This window comes from Aethalodelphis obliquidens, unplaced genomic scaffold (assembly GCF_003676395.1).
Source record: "Aethalodelphis obliquidens isolate GAN/ISIS:26980383/991018 unplaced genomic scaffold, ASM367639v1 scaffold99, whole genome shotgun sequence".
Classification (NCBI taxonomy): domain Eukaryota; kingdom Metazoa; phylum Chordata; class Mammalia; order Artiodactyla; family Delphinidae; genus Aethalodelphis; species Aethalodelphis obliquidens.
In genome coordinates, this window is record NW_020838043.1 from 2,673,604 (window position 1) to 2,692,249 (window position 18,646).

Below are 18,646 nucleotides of genomic sequence, written 5' to 3' on the forward strand. Positions count from 1 at the left end.
GGAGGGGCAGGTGAATGCCCATCGTGTGACCCTGGGAGAGGGCGGGTCCTGGGCCACTACGGGATGTGCCCATAGACTCGGCGCGCCCACGTGCACCCATGGAAGAATCGCGCCGAAAAGACACCCGACGCCCCCTCCCCGGGTCCTCGGCACTGTACTGCGCCCCCTGCGCCTCGCCCATCTCTCTCCCCAGCTGGGCGGGGACCACTCCTCTGCATCCCCGAGGAGCCTTCAACCTGCTCGGACTCGCGGCACTTAGAAACTCCCAGCCTTTCGCACCTCTTCCCTTTTCCCTCTTTCCCCCACCTCCAGCCGACGCCCCCAGATCTCTCCCGCTCGCCCTTCCAGAAAGAAGGCGAGGCCCAGAAGCAGTGGCTGGGGCGAGGAAGGAGGGACTAGCGGAGCGCCGCGGCCAGGGGCGTGTCTTCCCAGGCCCCGCCCCCGGGTGCGCGCGGCGGTGGCGGCGACGGCCGAGCCTCGCTCTGAGAGACAGGTATCGCTTAGGCGCCATGTTGTGAGCGGAAGTAGCGGAGCGCGCGGGGGCTGCTGTTCTGCTGGGAGCGGGCGCGGGAACCGGCGGGGGGGCGGAGCTGTAGTCCCGGCGGCGGAAGGAGGAGAGGAAGAAAGGGGCGAGACCCGGTGCCCGGCAGCGGCGCGAGGCTCTCGCTCGGCGCGCGGGCGTCTCCAGCCGGGCGCGCGGCGTTCGAGGGTCGGTGTCGGCGCCGAGCCCTCTCCCGGGCAGCCGCCGCTACTGCTGCAGCTGCTGCCGCCACTGCTGCCGTGTGGCTCGGGCGGCGACGGAGCGGGGCCGGCCGCGGGGCGGGCGGGGAGGGAGGAGGCGGTGAAGGCGGCGGGCCGGGGGGGAAGATGCCGCTGGCGCAGCTGGCGGACCCGTGGCAGAAGATGGCTGTGGAGAGCCCGTCCGACAGCGCTGAGGTGAGTGCAGCCGAGCGGCCGGGGCCGGCGCGCCCCCTCCCCGCGCCCCCGCCAGTTCGCTCCCCTCCCGGGAGCCGACCACTCGGCCCCTTCCTCTGCCGCTCGCGTCTCCCCTTGGTTCGGGATTCCGGTTTGGATAGTTGGGGTTGATCTATTTGCCCTTCTGTTCCTCCCACCCGCACTCTCCCCTCCCTTTCCTCCCTCGGGGGGCTGTGGTGTGGTGGCGCGTGGGGTTTGGAGTGGGCGCCGGGGCTCTGCAAGAAGCCGATTTTCATCAACTTTGCGTGGGGGGAGCGGGAGGCGCAGCGGGGGCTGGCGAGGAGTTGAGAAGTTTGGCCCTGCCTGGTCGGGGGCTTCCCTGGACCCCGGTGACTTTGGGGGATGCGGGAGGGGTGTGGATTGGGTTCGCTGGGGAGAGGGGACTCTCGAGCCCGGCCGGGGGAGGGGGTTGCCCCGGGGAGCCGGGCGCGCGGGGGCAGGAACGGCCCAGGGCAGGGGTGGCGACCTGTGAGGGTTTCGGGTAAGGGGTGCGGGACAGCCAAGGGTTTCTGCCCCCCCCCCATCTGCCGCAGCGGTTTCTGCTGCTGTAAGGGAGAGAGTGGAAGCCTGAGGTCCTCCACCACCCCCCCCGCCCCGTTTCTGAGGTCCCTGAGCTCGAGGACCCCGTCCCTGCGAGTTTAACTTGAGTTTCCTGTCCATGGAGGTGAGAGGGTGGTATTCAAGGAGATCAGCGGCCGCAGTAAAGGGGTTTCTGGTTTTCCTTGTCCGCGATCTGGTGACCGTCCCTGAGATACCCACCCGAGTGACCCAAACACTATACCTAAACAGGGCAAAACAGAATTCGCCCGACTCTTCGCAGCCGCCCCTGTCCCAGAACCAACTCGGGGTCTGCGAAAATAATCCAGACGAGACCCATTCCAGGGCATCAGCGCTCCTCTCCGGAGCGGAAAATCAATTCCTGATGGTGGCGCGTCTGTGATTCTTCCTTCTTGACTTTTTGCTGTCTTCTATTCCCCACAGCGGACTTTGGGGGATTACAGGATGATAGGCTGCGTGTGTGTAATAGTTACTGAGCGAGTGACCCCATTTCTGGAAAGCATGACTGAAGCGCGGGGGTGGAATGGGGCAGGCTCTGATGAGTGGTGTACTTGGCGGCAGCCGCTGCCCTGCCGGCCTCCGCAGTGTGAGAGGTGGATAGGGTTACTGGTTACGTCAGTAAGACCGAGGCTCAGTTTGATCTGAGATGCGGGACACTTGCATTCTCGGGTAGAATGGAGGGGGAGGCGGACGGGGATCAGTTCAAATCACTTTGCACTTTTTCCCTAGTCACCTCCGCTACTGTATAAAATGTTTACTTGCTCTCTCTTTATCGCATGCAGAATTGTAATAGTGCTTACGGTTGGTGCTTAGTATTTTGCGACTTGGATCATATTTTTAAAACCTAAACGAAACGCTGCTCTTCAATAGAAAACACATTAATAGATGTTTCCTGAAAAATAATTTTTTAAAGGAAATCTACGAGAATTTCATTTAAAATTGTTAGCCAGTCTAATACTGTGAATTTTTTGTAAGAAAATCAAATTTAGAATGTTTAATCATCTTTGGAATTGGATAGTATGAAACATAGTGCTCCCGGGGCTCTTTTCATTCATTTTTTTCCTTCAGAAAAATTTTTGCATTAAGTAATATAGCTAAAAGGTTATATTAAGTAATATAGCTAAAATGTGTTCTCAGAGTGCCGACCTTATGGAAAGAAATTGAATTTGCTTTGAGCCTGATTTTTAAATGCAAACGTTAACATTTGCAACTCGTAATCAGTCCACACTTCTGCTTGGCACGCATCAGTGTGTTAAAAAAAAAAGTCATTTAAAATTCCACCTGATCCTTTTTCTATATAGCATACAATTGGATAAAGAAAGCACAAAGCTAATGTTTATTTAGCACTTACTATATGCCAGATACTGTGCTCATGCTATTTCATTTTATCCTTCCTATGACCCAACAGAGTAGGATTATGGTCCCCATTGTTACAGATTAAGAAACTGATCTCAAAAGTTAAGGGCACAAAGATTATAAATAGTAAATGGCAGAGCCATAATTCAGAGCCAGATGGATATAATTCATGTGCTTTGCTTTATGCTAGGGTAGCTGTTTCAAATCTTTTGTGGAAAAAAATCAGTATAAATAAGTAAACCGGTAGTTAGAGGTCAAGTATTTTTCAAAAACAATTATGGTATTATAAGATATCTCATTTGTTAAAGCCTGGTTATTTCAGTTACTGTCATGGTTTCCAGAACCTGGCAGATAGGTTCCCACAATTTGCCATTTTCAAGTAATTTTCTTGATATTCTGGCATAAGGTATGTCAGTCAGAGCCAGTGTTGCCTAGATTTATTAAAATTAGATTTTAACAAATTGCCTTTAGATATTTATTGCCTTTGGTTGTTCAGCTGTTTCAAGTAAATTACTTCTGACGCAAATTTGGAAATACTGAAACCAGTAAGGAAAAGGTTGAAAATTTTCATTTGGAAGTCTGATATTGAACTTAGTATTATGCTTAGCATTATGCCATCTCCTCCTCAGTAAGTTCTTATCAGTGAATAGTTGTATTTTACGATTTTTAAAAAATAGTCATTTGAGTAAAAAAACATCAGATTGTTTCTCTTCAGGCTAAAAGATTTCAGGGTTGATCTCTATAGAAATTTACATTTATGGTCTCTTCCCTAGGAGACTGTGAATTCTTCAAAGCTGAGACTTCTTTTTTTTCTCTGTATCCTCAGCTCTTAACACAGTGCCTGGCGCATACATAGTATAGGCCCCCTAGATGACCGACGAATTAATTATGAAGGTCAGGAATAGGGTAATTATCAATTTTATCTCTGTTCTTATCATTTTAATCTTACATTGAAATATGAGCAATCTTAAAAGAACTGAGTACCTCACTAAAAGTACAGGCAGTTTCTTCATTCCTTTACATGTCTTCTTGACCTCACATGGGTCTCATGGTGCTCAAAACAAAAAAACCCTTGTGGTTGAACTCAAACATGGGTCAAAACATGATAGGCTAGAACTATGCCAAATGTTTAAAGAAGCAAATTTAGAATAATAAAGGAAGTACTATGTGAGCAAAGTCAAGGTTGGTACAAGATTAAAAACAAAATAGCTTCCTAAATAGTCCAGGTGAATTCAGAACTCTTTAATGAGTTAAAGACGCTAGTGTGTTTTTGAATATTTGACTGTTTAGGAGATGGATATCCAGGAATTGTGGCTATTCTTTTCTACAAACTCTTGCCACTGCTATTAGGGACATTTACTGGATCATAAACCTGACCTAAAGTGACACCTTTTTCTCATTTTTAGTAAAGATATATTATAGTAAATGTAAATATGAACAATTTTCAAAAATAATAAAATTAAGGAGGTTCTTTTTGCTTTATAGAAATGTGTTATGTAAAAATAGTTACCTCGAATTCCTTTAAATGACAAGTTCCATAGTGCATTGAAAAATATTAACTGTATAAATATTTTATTTATAAAAAATGAGACCCTTGTTTTGGAAACCATCTTCAGTGGGTGTGCAACCATTTTTAACCTCAAAGATTTTATTGGATTCTGTAATATTTCCACTGTATCAATATTAGGTTTCTTATGTTTCATCTGTAGGGAAAAACATTCTATTAAAGTGTGATCTTTGATTTTGAAAAAATAATGTTTTATTAAGTTTCTTTTCCTTTTCCTGTTTCATTTTTACCACCTTTCAGGTTTTTTTCTTTCCCCCAAGTGAAGATCTGAGGAGAGGACAGGTATTGTTACATGTCAACTGTCGAGTAACTGTGACACATTATTGAGCACTTTGTTGTTTTCAGTGATTATAATATCAGTTTTTGTTAAACTAGAATTTAGGAAGGTTTGCGTTATTTTGGAAGCTTGATCCTATACTGATGGGGTTAATCCAAAACGAGAAACTTCTTTGATACATTTAAATTTTAAGATAAAGAGGGAAACTTATCCAATTAAAGAAACAAGTATAGGCAGACTTTGCCTTTTCATTAGTATGTTTCTGGAAATCACAATGAGTATGTCTTATTTTTATATAAGAAGAGTGGCATAATTGGGATGTGCACTCTTGACCAAGGACATGACATTCAGTAAATTATAGAATGATCAAAAATATAGCAGATCGGGCTTCCCTGGTGGCGCAGTGGTTGAGAGTCCGCCTGCTGATGCAGGGGACACGGGTTTGTGCCCTGGTCCGGGAAGATCCCACATGCCGCAGAGTGGCTGGGCCTGTGAGCCATGGCCGCTGAGCCTGCGCGTCCGGAGCCTGTGCTCCTCAACGGGAGAGGCCACAATAGTGAGAGGCCCGCGTACCGCAAAAAAATAAAATAAATAAATAAATATATATATATATATATATATATATATAGCAGATCATTTCTCAGAAGTCTGAATTGCAGAAGAGTTGTTCTAAAGATTTTTTTTAATTTATCATCCACTAAAAAATTTATACCATTGTGATCGTTGAGAAGATTTGCTCTAGAGTTCTGTGTTCAGGGACATGTGATCTTCCAGGCTGTGAATGATGGATGACGTCAAGTGGCCCAGTTTGTCCAGTGCAGACTGGATGCTTTAGACCCAGTGGTTCAGATTACAGTGTACAACAGTGACATCTTGGTGGTCTCTTGGTAATGCATGAGTGTGATAGTGCTCAGTTGTTTATGTGTTTTGGTGAATGACAAGTTTTAAAGCATTGGAATGCAATCGAGCAAATGTATATTTTACACATCCCGTTCCCCATTTCATGTAATAGAAAGAAAAAACAAGCAGTTGCATTTTAATACTTGGCATTAGATTTATCGCACTCCCCCCCCCCCCATCTTTAGGAGTTGATACAGTTTCCTGTGCCTTTCGTTAATCTGGGAAAGTTACCAAATCTCAGATACTCTGGTTTTTCAATTTAATACCAAATAGCATAGAAGCAAAGATAAAACAACTGTAAATTTTAATTGTTAAGTAAAATGTGTCAAGTTAACAAAACAAACACAAATATACTATATTCGTTGTATAAAACAGGATAAAATGTATCTGTGTAGAACATAACTATCATTTAATACATTTGGCTATTTTAAGCAAATACATTAGTTACTGGCAATTAAATATTTCAATTTTACTTATTCTACTTTGTGGGATAATTTGGATGTATGGCAAAGTGTTAAAGTACATAAATTTTGGAGCCATGAAGACCTGGGTTTGAGCCCTGTCTCTGCCACTTAATATCTTTGTAATCTTATGCAAGTTATTTAATGTCTCTATGCTTCAACGTCCTAATCTGTAAAATAGGCATGAAAATAATATCTACCTCATGGGGTTGTGGTGAGAATCGAATGATAATATATGTAAAGCACTTGGGTCAGTACATGGTTTGTATTTAATAAATAATAGTTATAATGAATCATCTCTCAAACAGCACTGTCTTAGGAAGTTCTGTGTTTTTCCTCTGGGGTAATTTTTCCAGAATCAAACAGAACAATTAAAAATGGTTTGTTTGGGGCTTCCCTGGTGGCGCAGTGGTTGAGAGTCCGCCTGCCGATGCAGGGGACATGGGTTCGTGCCCCGGTCCGGGAAGATCCCACATGCCGCGGAGCGGCTGGGCCTGTGAGCCTGCACGTCAGGAGCCTGTGCTCCGCAACGGGAGAGGCCCACATACCGCAAAAAACAAACAAACAAACAAAAAAAACAAAAAGAAAAACAAACAAACAAAATGGTTTGTTTGATTGATCTGTTTAAAGAGAACCTTTATAATATCTGAATATAACTGTAAGGGTAAGGTGAACAGAAATCTCTTGAATCTTATCCTTTTTTATATTGTTCCCCTCTTCAATATTGTCTTTAGAGGGGGGAAACACATAAAAAACATTTTGAAGAATATGTGCGGAAGAAGGAAGAAAAAAAGAATGTTCATATTTCAACGTTGCTCAAATTGGAAGCCCTCTCACAGTCCACAGCATGTCATTGTTTAATCAGCAGGGGCTTTTTTCTCTTAGTGATATATAAGATAATAGTATATCTCACACACGATGGTGTCTTGTAATTGTTGAAATATGGTATACCCTATATGTCAACCTCTTGAAGGAAGTGTGTCTCTGAAGAAATAAAGTCAATATATAGCATCAATAGGTAGAATTTTAACTTACTTTCTAAAAAGTACCAAAACAAAATGTGCACACCTTTTTATATTTTAGGATCAGTTCTGTTAATTTCATTTTTTAGGGACAGAAATTAATATGGCACACTTCCCTCCCCATTACTATAAACACATTTATTTTGGTTATTTGAATATGCCATGAGTGACTGGCTTTTCCTGTCTAGAAATACAATCCTTTGGTTTTTGTTCTGTTATGTGATACTGGTACTTAAGGAACTTTCAATAGTCCACATGGTATTTTCAACTGAGAAGTCTCTGAAAATTTTCAAAGTGTGTCTGTGCCCCAACAACCATCTTCTCCCTCCAAAAAAACCAAAGGAGCGTGACATCATCAAATAAATTTGGGGATTGTGGAATTAAATGAGATCTGACCAATGTCTTTACTGCATAACATCTTAGAACTTTTAAGATGATAATGTACATGCTGAATCTGCAAAAAGGAAATAGCTCACAGCATTTGAGACTTGATGTCAGCACCGCCTTTTTCATGAACCATCTATTGAAGTCTCAGAGGACACAAGTGCTTTGCAGAACACAGTTTTGGAAAGTCTGATAACTACAGTAACATGATCCAGTATTGCCTGGAAACAAGCTGTTAATGTTTAATTGACTGTATCAAATCTTTTTCTCTGTAACTGTCAAACGAGTTTTTGTTTCATTTTGAATTGGAGTCTTTCTAAATTAATTTGTGTAACAATTTTCCATCTTAATAGTGGACTAAAAATTTAAATGCAGTAGTTTAAATAAAAGTTTGAAATAATTTAAACTTTTAAAATTCAGTGTTTTGAAAGGTAATGGTCATATTCTACCTTAATATCAAGCTAATTGCCCCTACTAAATGGCTCCCTCATGGACTTACTCTGTAATTTACGTTTAATATTCATAGTTTTTAAAAACTCTTATCATTTGCTATTTTATGCTGCTGTCAATCTGTCTACTTCTCCCATTCTTTTTTAATTAATTGCTTCAAACTTGAAGTTACTAGACAACAGCTAGGATTAATGACATTTTGATGCAGCTGTTTTTAACTTGGGAACATTGTTACTTCATCTTTAAAAAAAAGTTTACTTACAGCTTACCAATGATGTAAAATGACTTCCTCACCCTTTTTCTGATCTCTGCCCATTATATACACATACCTCTGGAGTCAGGGGTATTCGAGGGGCGTATTACCTACTAACAAACAGTGATTTTATGCTTCAGCATACCATAACGGAATAGCTCAATTACTGGCATTACCTACTCTGAATATGTACCTTTTTCTCTTGAAGGTATCAGCTAGAAAGGAATGTGAATGAACGAAAGATCAGGAGGCTAGCCTACTGCCCCACCTGGAGTCAGCTCTCCACATTGTCTTTTGGAGGGTATTTTTGTGTTTTGTTTTGTTTTTTCATGAAATAGTGCTAGTTGCCTGAATATTAGATAATCCTACATTTATGTGTAAATCCAAAAGCACTTTTATACTTCCTATCAGTCTTCCCCTCTATTAGTATAAATAGAATTACAGCAGTAGCATAACTTAAATCAGATTTTCCCATCTTAACTAATACTCTATCCATGGTTTCTTACATACCTTAAAAATTAATTGTTTTATCCACCATGTTAATTGATTTTTATAATCTTACATATGATGATGATCTCATCTTCATGTCTGACCTGGTCATCTAGATTTCTGTGAGCTTGCGTCTAATCCTTTGGCCCACAAAACTTGTTATAGGAAACTTGGTTCAGCCATTTGATATGTGTTAGAAGCAGATGGCAAATGATAGCCTGAAACAAAAGTTCATTTTGACATTAATAGATTGAAGTGCACCTCAAGTGCAATGTTTTGGGAGAAATCTTCACTCCAGAAATCTTGTAGAATCTCTACTAAAAACCTCAGTTACCCAGGATGTTATTTCACTTTTTCACATTTAGGAGCAGAGGAGTCTACCTGAAAAGAATATAAAATAATAGGAAAGATGCACTTAAAAAAAAACCCCAGCTTCTAGATGGGTACCATTCAGTAGCCACTAGCCAGCCACATGTGTGGCTACTGAGCACTTGAAATGTGGCCAGTATGGCTGAGGAACTGAATTTTTAAGTTAACTTTAATTAATTTAAATTTCAATAGTCATCTGTGGCTATTGGCTACCACATTGAACAGCACAGTTCTAGATTATAGAATTAGCACAAACTGAACCCTTTTTTCTACACCAGTGTTTTTCAACTCTACCTTTTCTTACTTGTAGTTTGAAATTAATAGGCTAAAGCTTTTTCTAAATGAAAAATATATTTAATATGCTGTTTCAAATTATGTTTAATCAGCTTCGTCTTGTCTCTCTTCTACCCTGAAGATTTTGATAAGCCCTCCTAAGTGGTACATGCCCCTCAAATAACCATTCTGCACTTTCTACAACTTTACTAACTTTACAGTGACATTTCTCATTCAAGTGATAACATCGAAGCATTGGGGAAATTTAGCTATCAGAATTGGTGCATTTTGTTCACTATACTATGCTAATTAATACTGGGAAAGTAGATTGGTTCATCTTGGAGATTAACATATACTGAATGCCCTCTCTGACTAGACGCTTTGTGTATATCAACTTGAATAAGGTAGATGTAATTAACCTCAACTTACAGGTGAGGAAACTGAAGCCTAGAGAGGTTAAGTAACTTGTTCATGGTTGCACAGCTGTTAAGTGGAGGAGGCAGGGTTCAAACACCAGGTCTCGCAGATTGCAATCCCACTGATTTTCCACTAGACTGCCCTGCTTTGGTTGAAAACAGCGTAGAGGTGAGTGACTCGGTCTAGATGACATCTCCTCCTAAGGGCAAAAGGGTCCAGGTGGTTTGTATTGAGCAGATGTTTTCATGGGAACGTACAGGGAGACTTAGAAAAGCAAAATTGATATTACTCTCCAAATACAGCATGGGTAAAATAAGCTTTTGTGAGCTGGCCTGAGAAACAGCATCGTATGTGACATCGTATGGGAAATTTTTTTGAGATTTCTAAACAACTATCTTACAAGTGAGAATTTGAAACAAAAACTACTGTACTTGAAAAAGGGGGTTTGTCCAGATGTAACTTAACACCTCTCCATACAGAAGCCCCTAGGTGTGTGCTTGAGTAACTGTGCTCTGTTTTTTAATTGCAGCTTATTAAATCATTACCTCTTTATATTTGCATCTTCTTTTCAGAAAAATGTATTTGACTTTCCCTCAGAGTGCCAGAAAACAGGATGTGGCACAACCTGAAAAAGTTGCCAATTATCTTGCTACAGTAAAAGAAAAGGAAATTTAAAGAAACGTTGATCATTGGTGACTTTTCCCCCCCCTTTGGGTTTTTTGATTCTTAGGTTAAATAGCCCTAGTTAATCTTTTTAAAAATTGAGATATGATTTATATACCACAAAATTGTACCCTTGTAAAGTATACAATTCAGTGGTCTTTAGTATATTCACAAAGTTGTGCAACCATCACCACTATCTAGTGCCAGAAGATTTTCATGACCTCCAAAATGCCATACTCATTAGCAGTCACTCCCTATTCCCTCCTTCCCCCAGCCCCTGGCAACTAATAATCTAATTTCTGTCTCTGTAGATTAGCCTATTCTGGACATTTCATGTTAATGGAATCATATGATATGTGGCCTTTGTGTCGACATCATGCACTTAACATAATGTTTTCAGGGTTCATCAGTGTTGTAGCATGTGTCAATGCTTCATTTTTATGGCTGAGTAATCTATTGTGTGGTTATAGCAGTTTTGTTTATCAGTGTATCTGTTGGTGGACATTTGGATTGTTTCCATTTTGGGGGTATTATAAATAATGCTGCTATGAACATTTGTATACAAGCTTTTATGTGAACATGTTTTCAGTTCTCTTGGGTGTTTGCCTAGGAGTGGAATTGCTGTGTCATATGGTAAGTCTATATTTAATATTTTGAGGAACTGCCAAATAGTTTTCCAACTTGTTTGTATCATTTTACATTCGCACCAGCAATGCACGAGGGTTTCAGTTTCTCCACATCCTCACCAACACTTGTTATTGTTTTTTTCATTATAACCACCCTAGTGTGTTTGAAAGTGGTATCTCATTGTGGTTTTGATTTACATTTCTCTAATGACTGGGAATGTGAAGGATGTTTTCATGTGCTTATTGTCTACTTGTATCCATAGTTCTCGTGCTTATTTTGCTGCTGATTTAGGGACTTAAATGGAGTTTTGCTCTAATGCTGATATAGAAGATCCTTATCTGTGTCATGTTATATACATAGTTCTCAGAAAACTTAGTTTCAGTTTGCACTTTTAAAAGATTTCCTTTATTTTTAGATGTGATAAATAAAAAGCTTTTTCTAGAACAATGGCTTTCCAGTTGGGTGAATAGAGCCCTGCTTCACCTGGGCCACACCTTCTCCCAGCCAGAACAGTTTCTAGAGGAACACAACAAAGAGTTAAAAGATTAATTATAAAACAAATTATACAAAGAAAGCAAAAATTGAGGCAGTGATATTTTTCCTTACAGTCTCCTCAGTCTTGTTATACTATTCTATAGTTTCTTATTTAAAGCAAGAGTACAGGAATTAATTGAAGGTCAGTCAAAACAAAAAGTCTAGAATCTCTGAAATTAAATATAAGTCAACAAATAAATGAATTTTCAAGGATCCATCTCTTAAAGTGAGATATACAGACGTTTCATTTAAAGTAGTGAAAATGCAAAGCAAAACCCCTGTTGGCCTTCTTTCCTTCAAGTTCCTCCTGGCTCTTGGTATAATTCAAGAAAAATAACTATCACAATGGATGTTGATAGCAGTAAGGGGGGTTACTTAAAGAGAGAAATGTCACAGGCAAGTTAAAAATAAGATTTGCCTTGGATTATTAAAAAGAGGAGCTCAAAATGAGTTTTAAAGGGATCTTTTCCCCCTGGCTGTTCTGAATTTGTGTGGTATAGTACTAGGTGATAATGAATGAGATAGAATTCTTTCCTTTGGAATATTATAGTGTGAAAGTACTGAGGTGGACTGGCAGTTGAATAACATGAAGCAAGCTAAATTAGCCAGGAATGATATAAACATAATCGGAACTTTAGGGGAAAGTTCTGATCTATGATGTTATATAGCAGTTTTCCATAGTGCATTTTTAACCATAATGTGGAAACCTAGAAAATAAATGTCATTACCCCAAACACCCAGTAAAGTTTCTTTTAACACACACACACACACACACACACACACACACACACACACAGAAAATGTTATTTTCAACATAAAAATTAATCACTTGGTGGAGACTTCTGGTTCTGCCAAGGTGGAGGAGTCCTTTTCCTCCTAGGTCTTCCTTTACAACTAAAACACCTAAGACATCACAGCAAACAAGTACAGGAACACTCTGAAAGGTGGAAATTAGAAAGCAGACTGCCTACAGACTTTGGGATTAAAGGAATGACACAAGTAGTGAGTTCCCTGGGTGTTCTTATTGCCTCCCATATATCCTGGACAGGGTGTTTTAAAAGCCTCCAACCTGGAACCACCAACAGGCGCAGACAAAAAGGGTTCCAAGAAAAGCCTGTTCTCTTTAGCCAGATGACTAAAGAAAGGGTGGGCTAACAACAGTAAACCTTTTTGACAATACCCACCCTACTGTAGCCAAACACCAACAGAAAAACCCCACCCTGCTTCTAAGAAGCAAGTGGCAGTGCTTGTGGCTGGGCAGATCAGGGACCTAATCGCCCCTTCTCCCCTTCGCTGCCTAGCAAAAACAAACAGCACTTTGATTCCCCCTGCTCGGTGGCTTTGGCAGGTTGTGCAGGGACCTGATATTCCCTCACCACCACGCCTGTCCCACTCCCTACAGAAGGAGGTGGTGTTCTCACTAGGGTAGTGTCAGTGGGGTCCAGCAGCCAGTTGAGCCTCCACTCCAACCTGGAAGCAATGAGGCATAACAAGGTAGTGTGAGGTAGGACTAGTCCCCACTAAGCCTCCCCCCGCCCTGTGTCAGTGAGGTCCACCCTCACCCAGCATCAACAAGGCAGAACAAGATGGTTGGAGGTGGCCTGGTCAACGCTGCTTCCCCCCTCCGCTGATGCAGTAGGGCCCAGATGCCACCTCCATCTGGCATCTACGAGGTGGAACAGAGTGGTAGATGGCAGGGCTGATTGGCACCCCACTTCTCCCTCTCCCCTCTCCTGTTGTCAGCTGGGCCTTTCAGGGAGCTGAAGTCTACCTTGAACTCCGCTGAACTCTGCTGAACTCCACTCTACCCTGCAGCAATGAAGCAGTGTGAGTCAGCCCTCCACTTCCCCTCTTCCTATTGTCAGTAGGGTCTGTCAGGGAGCTGAGCTTGCACCCCTGCTCAGAGGCAATGAGGTGGTATGGGTTGGTGCCCCACTCTCACTGGGAACAAGAGTGAAGCTGAACTTCCATCCCACCCATCTGCAAAAAAGCAATGTGAGTCATTGCTCCACTTTTGCCAGGGTGGTGTTGGCGGAGCCCAGCAGGAAGCTGAACATACACACTCACCCTGCCCTCACACTACACCTCAACTGGTAGACTGCCTGCTAAAAAAGATTAAATAGGATCCAGAGTCTTAAAATCTCCAAAATGTCCATTATACAGCTGAAGTTCACTTACACTAAGACCCAAGAAAATTGCATCATGAATGAGAAAAAAGGCACCAGATACCAGCACGGAGATGCTTCATATATTGGAATTGTCTGACAAGGATTTTAAAACAGCCATCATAAAAATACTTCAGTGAGCAACCACAAACACATTTGAAACAAATGAAAAATTAGTCTCAGAAAAGAAATAAAGTAGAAAATGGACACTTTAGAACCGAAAAATGCAATAACTGAAATAAACTTACTACATGGGCTCAATAGAAGAATGGAGGGACTTCCCTGGCAGTCCAGTGGTTAAGACTCTGTGCTTCCACTGCAGGGGGTGCGAGTTCGATCCCTGGTCAGGGAACTAAGATCCCACACGTGGTGCAGCCAAAAAAAAAAAAAAAAATGGAGGTGACTGGAAAGAGTCAATAAAATTGAAGATAGAGCAATAGAAATTACTCAATCTGAATAGCAGAGTAAAAATAAACTGAAAAATAAATGGAGTGTCTCAGGGGCCTGGGAACATTAACAGAAGATTTAATATTCATGTCACCACAGTTTCAGAAGCAGAGAAAAAAGGTGGACTTGAAGAAATAATGCCTGAAATTTCCCCAGTTTGGCAAAAGATGTAAGCCTACAGATTCAAGAAGCTGATTGAACTCCAAATAAGGTAAACTAAAGTAATCCACACCTAGGCACGTCAAAATCAAACCTTCGGAAATGTGAAATTGTTTAATGGGTATAGAATTTCAATTTTGCAAGATGAAAAATTTTGGAGATTGGTTGCACAAGAATGTGAATATACTTTTTTTTTTTCTTCTGTATGCGGCCCTCTCACTGTTGTGGCCTCTCCCGTTGCGGAGCACAGGCTCCGGACGCGCAGGCTCCGGACGCGAAGGCTCAGCGGCCATGGTTCACGGGCCCAGCCGCTCCGCGGCATGCGGGATCTTCCTGGACCAGGGCACGAACCCGCGTCCCCTGCATCAGCAGGCGGACTCTCAACCACTGCGCCACCAGGGAAACCCAATGTGAATATACTTAGCATACTGAACTTCATACTAAAAAACAGTTAAGACAGTAAATTTCATGCTAGGTGTATTTTACCACAGTTAAAATTTGTTTCTAAATCAAAGTAAAAGACAAAAAATCTTAAAAGCAGTTAGAACTGAACTATTACCTATAGGGGAATAATAATTCAAATGACAGTAGATCCCACATTAAAAACCATCGAAGCCAGAGGGAAATGGCACACTGTCTTTTAAGTGCTGAAAGAAAAGATCTGCAACCCAGAATTCTATACCCAGTGAAAATATCCTTCTAGCGTGAAGGTGCAATCAAAGCAGTCTCTGGTGAAGGGAAGCTAAGAGAATGTGTCTGTAACAGACCGTGAAGGAATGACTACAGGTCGTTCTTCAAGCAGAAAGGAAATGATAAAAGAAGGATCTGGAACATCAAGAATAACATGAATTCTACACATTCTCTTCCAGAAAATAGAAGAGGAAGCATATCACTACTCATTTTTTGAGGCCAGTATCACCCTGATACCAAAACCTAAAGACAGTACAGAAAAGAAAACTCCACATCAGTATCCCTTAAGAATATAGACACAGAATGCTCAACAAAATATTAGCAAAACAAATCCAGCAACATATAAAAAGAAGTATACAGCATGACCAAGTGGGTTGTATTCCAGGGGTGTAAGACTGGTTCAGTATTCAAAAAATCAATTGATGTAGTCCACCATATTAAAGTTGAATAAAAATATTAATAATGTGCAAAACACATGATTAAAGACATACAGATTGGAAAGGAAGAAATAAAAATGTCTCTATTTGCAAGTGACATGAGGTCTCCAATGGAAATCCCAAGGAATCTACGTAAATCTAGAACTGATAAGTGAGTTCAGCAAAGTTGTAAGATACAAGATCAGCATACAAAAATAGTGTTTCTATATACTAGCAATGAATGTGTGGAAACCAAAAGGAAAAACATAGTTCCATTTGTAATTGCTTAAAAAATTTCTCAGGTATAAATCTAACAAAACATGTATAGGGCTTGTGTGCTGAAATCTAAAAAATGTTAAATGAAATCAAAGGTCTAAATAAATGGAGAGGTCTACCATGTTCATACATTAGAAGACACAACATAGTGAAGATGCCAGTTCTCCCCAAATTCTTCTATAGGTTTAACACAACCGTATTCTAAAAGTTATATGCAACGGTAGAGGAACTAAAATATCCAAAACAGGATAAAAATAAAGTGGGAGGAATCACTTTACCCAACTTTTAGACTTATTAAATAGTTTCAGTAATCAAAATCCTGTGGTATTGGTGAAGGGATAAATACATAGATCAGTGGAACAGAATGGAGAGCCCAGAAATAGACCCAAACAAGTACGGCCAACTGATTTTTTTCAAAGATGCAAATGCAATTCAATGAAGGAAAAATAGATAGCATTTTCAACAGTGGTGCTTGGAGCAATTACACACCCATAGGTAAAACAGTGAACCTCAACCTAAACCTCACACCTTATACAAAAATTAATCCAAAATGGATCGTGGAAACTCTAAAACATTTAGAACTTAGATATAAGAGAAAATCTTTGGGCCTGTGGGCTAAGTGAAGGGTTCATAGACCAGACACCAAAAGCACAATCCATAAAAGAAAAAAATAATAAATTGGACTTGATCAAAATTCAAAATGTTCACTCTGTGAAAAAGATCCTGTTAAGGGGATGAAAAGACAAGCCACAGATTGAGTGAAAGTATTTGCACACCTGTATCTGAGACAGGACTTGTATCTAGAATATATATAAAGAACTCTCAAAACTTAACAGTAACAAAGGCAAATAGTCCAGTTAGAAATTGGACAAAAGAGATAAACAGACATTTCATCAAAGGGGATATATGGATAGCACATAAGCATATGAGAAGACGTCAACATGGTTAGCTATCAGAGAAATGAAAATTAAAACCGCAAAGATATATCTCTACATACCTTTTAGGATACCCAAAATGAAAAATAGTGACAGTACCTAGTGTTGGTGAGGATATGGACAAACTGGATCTTTCATACATTGCTGATGGGAAAGTGAAATTATACAGCCTTTCTGGAAAATAGTTTGGTCATCTCTTTAAAAACTAAACATACACTTATTATATAACCCAGCAGTTGCACTCCTGGGCATTTATCCCAGAGAAATGAAAATGTATGTCCACATAGAAGTCTGTTCACAAATGTTCATAGCAGCTTTATTTGTAATATCCAAAAGTTAGACGCCAAATGTCCTTCAATGGGTGAATAGTTAAACAAGCTGTGGTATGTTCACACCATGGAATACTGGAATACTACTAAACTAAAAGGAATGAATTATTGATACAACAACTTGGACGAATCTTCAGGGAATTCGTGCTGAGTGGAAAAAAGTTACATACCATATGATTCCATTTATATAACATTCTTGAAATGACAAAATTGGAGACTAGATTAGTGGTTGCCAGGGTTAGGAAGAAGGGTGGGAGAGAGGTGGATGTAAAGGGGCAACATGCAGGATCCTGATGGCGAAGAACTGGTATCTTTACTCTGGTGGTAGACACAGGTGCCTATACATGTGATAAAGTGTGTAATAATGAGCACGCACACGCACACACACGCGAGAACCTGTAAAACCAGTGATATCTGAGTAAGGTCTGGGCATTGTACCAGTATAATTTTCCTGGTCTTGACAGGAAGTTGTGTAAGATGTAACCACTGGGTTAAAGGTATATGGGACCTCTCTATTATTTTTGCAATTTCCTGTGAATATATAATCATTTCTAATTTAAAAGTTAGGAAAAAAGTTGAGAAAGCATTAGATAAAATTCAGTGTCTATTCTCAATTAAAAACAGTAAAATAGGGCTTCTCTGGTGGCGCGGTGGTTGAGAGTCTGCCTGCCGATGCAGGGGACATGGGTTCGTGCCCCGGTCCGGGAAGATCCCACATGCCGCGGAGCGGCTGGGCCCCTGAGCCATGGCCGCTGAGCCTGCGTGTCCGGAGCCTGTGCTCCGCAGTGGGAGAGGCCACAACAGTGAGAGGCCCGCGTACCGCAAAAAAAAAACAGTAAAATAGGAATAAGAGGGTGTGTCCTTAACATTATTAAAAAATAGTCTCAGACCAGTAGCCAGCATCATGCTTGATGGAGACATATTATGGGCAATCTCATTAAAATTGTGCCTGCTGTTTTCACCTCTGTTTCACATTCTACAAGAGTTTGCTAATGAAGTTAGACAAGAAAATCAAAAGGTATTCAAAAGAAGGATAAAAGATAACTATTCATAGATGATATAATCATCTTCTTAGGTAATCTATGGAGACCACTAAAAAGCTTTGTGAAAACTAATGATGGTCTAATAAGGTGGTATTAAACAGAATATATATTTAAAAATTAATAAATAGTTTTCCTTGTTAGAAATGATAATGGGAAAAAAGAGCTCATTCAAAATAGCAGTAAAAATATTAAATGTCTGGAAATAAACATAAGCAAAGGGCAGGAACTAAATGAAAGAAAATAGTTGTATTAAAGAATAAATAAGTTGAGAGAAAAGCTATGGTTCTTTAAATTACTTTCAGTAGGATTTGAGGTTTGTTATTTTCTTGTTTATTTTTTTAAAAATTTTTCCTCTGTCTTGAATGAATGTTCCCAGATTTTTAGTTTTTTTCTTATTTCTTTAGGTTTCTTTTATTTTGTAGCTTATCTGGACAGTTAATACTAACAATTTTTAGTAGAGTCCTCTTATTAATAGTGTTTATGCTTAATACATATACAGCTAGAATTCATTATGGAGCTGTAATTATAAACTATATTTCTCATTTTTCCAAAAATAAACCTTGCTGCCTGGTTGTGTTTATACCTATGGTACTTTTAAATATATATATATG

At 40.6% G+C, this 18,646-nt stretch overlaps 1 protein-coding gene across 7 annotated transcripts in view; it reads left to right on the forward strand.

Moving 5' to 3' along the window:
* Nucleotides 1-522: 522 nt before the first annotated feature.
* Nucleotides 523-18,646, forward strand: part of RPS6KA3 (ribosomal protein S6 kinase A3) — a 117,366-nt gene continuing 99,242 nt past the window's right edge. For 2 of the 7 annotated variants that reach the window (XM_027096163.1, XM_027096165.1), the window contains exon 1: nt 525-936. In XM_027096163.1, coding sequence (XP_026951964.1) covers nt 868-936 — 69 coding nt within the window. In that variant the 5' untranslated portion in view covers nt 525-867. Of the gene's footprint in view, nt 937-4,640; nt 4,739-14,090; nt 14,399-18,646 lie in introns of those variants that run through there. The other 5 variants (XM_027096170.1, XM_027096164.1, XM_027096167.1 and 2 more) reach the window with 5 other exon arrangements.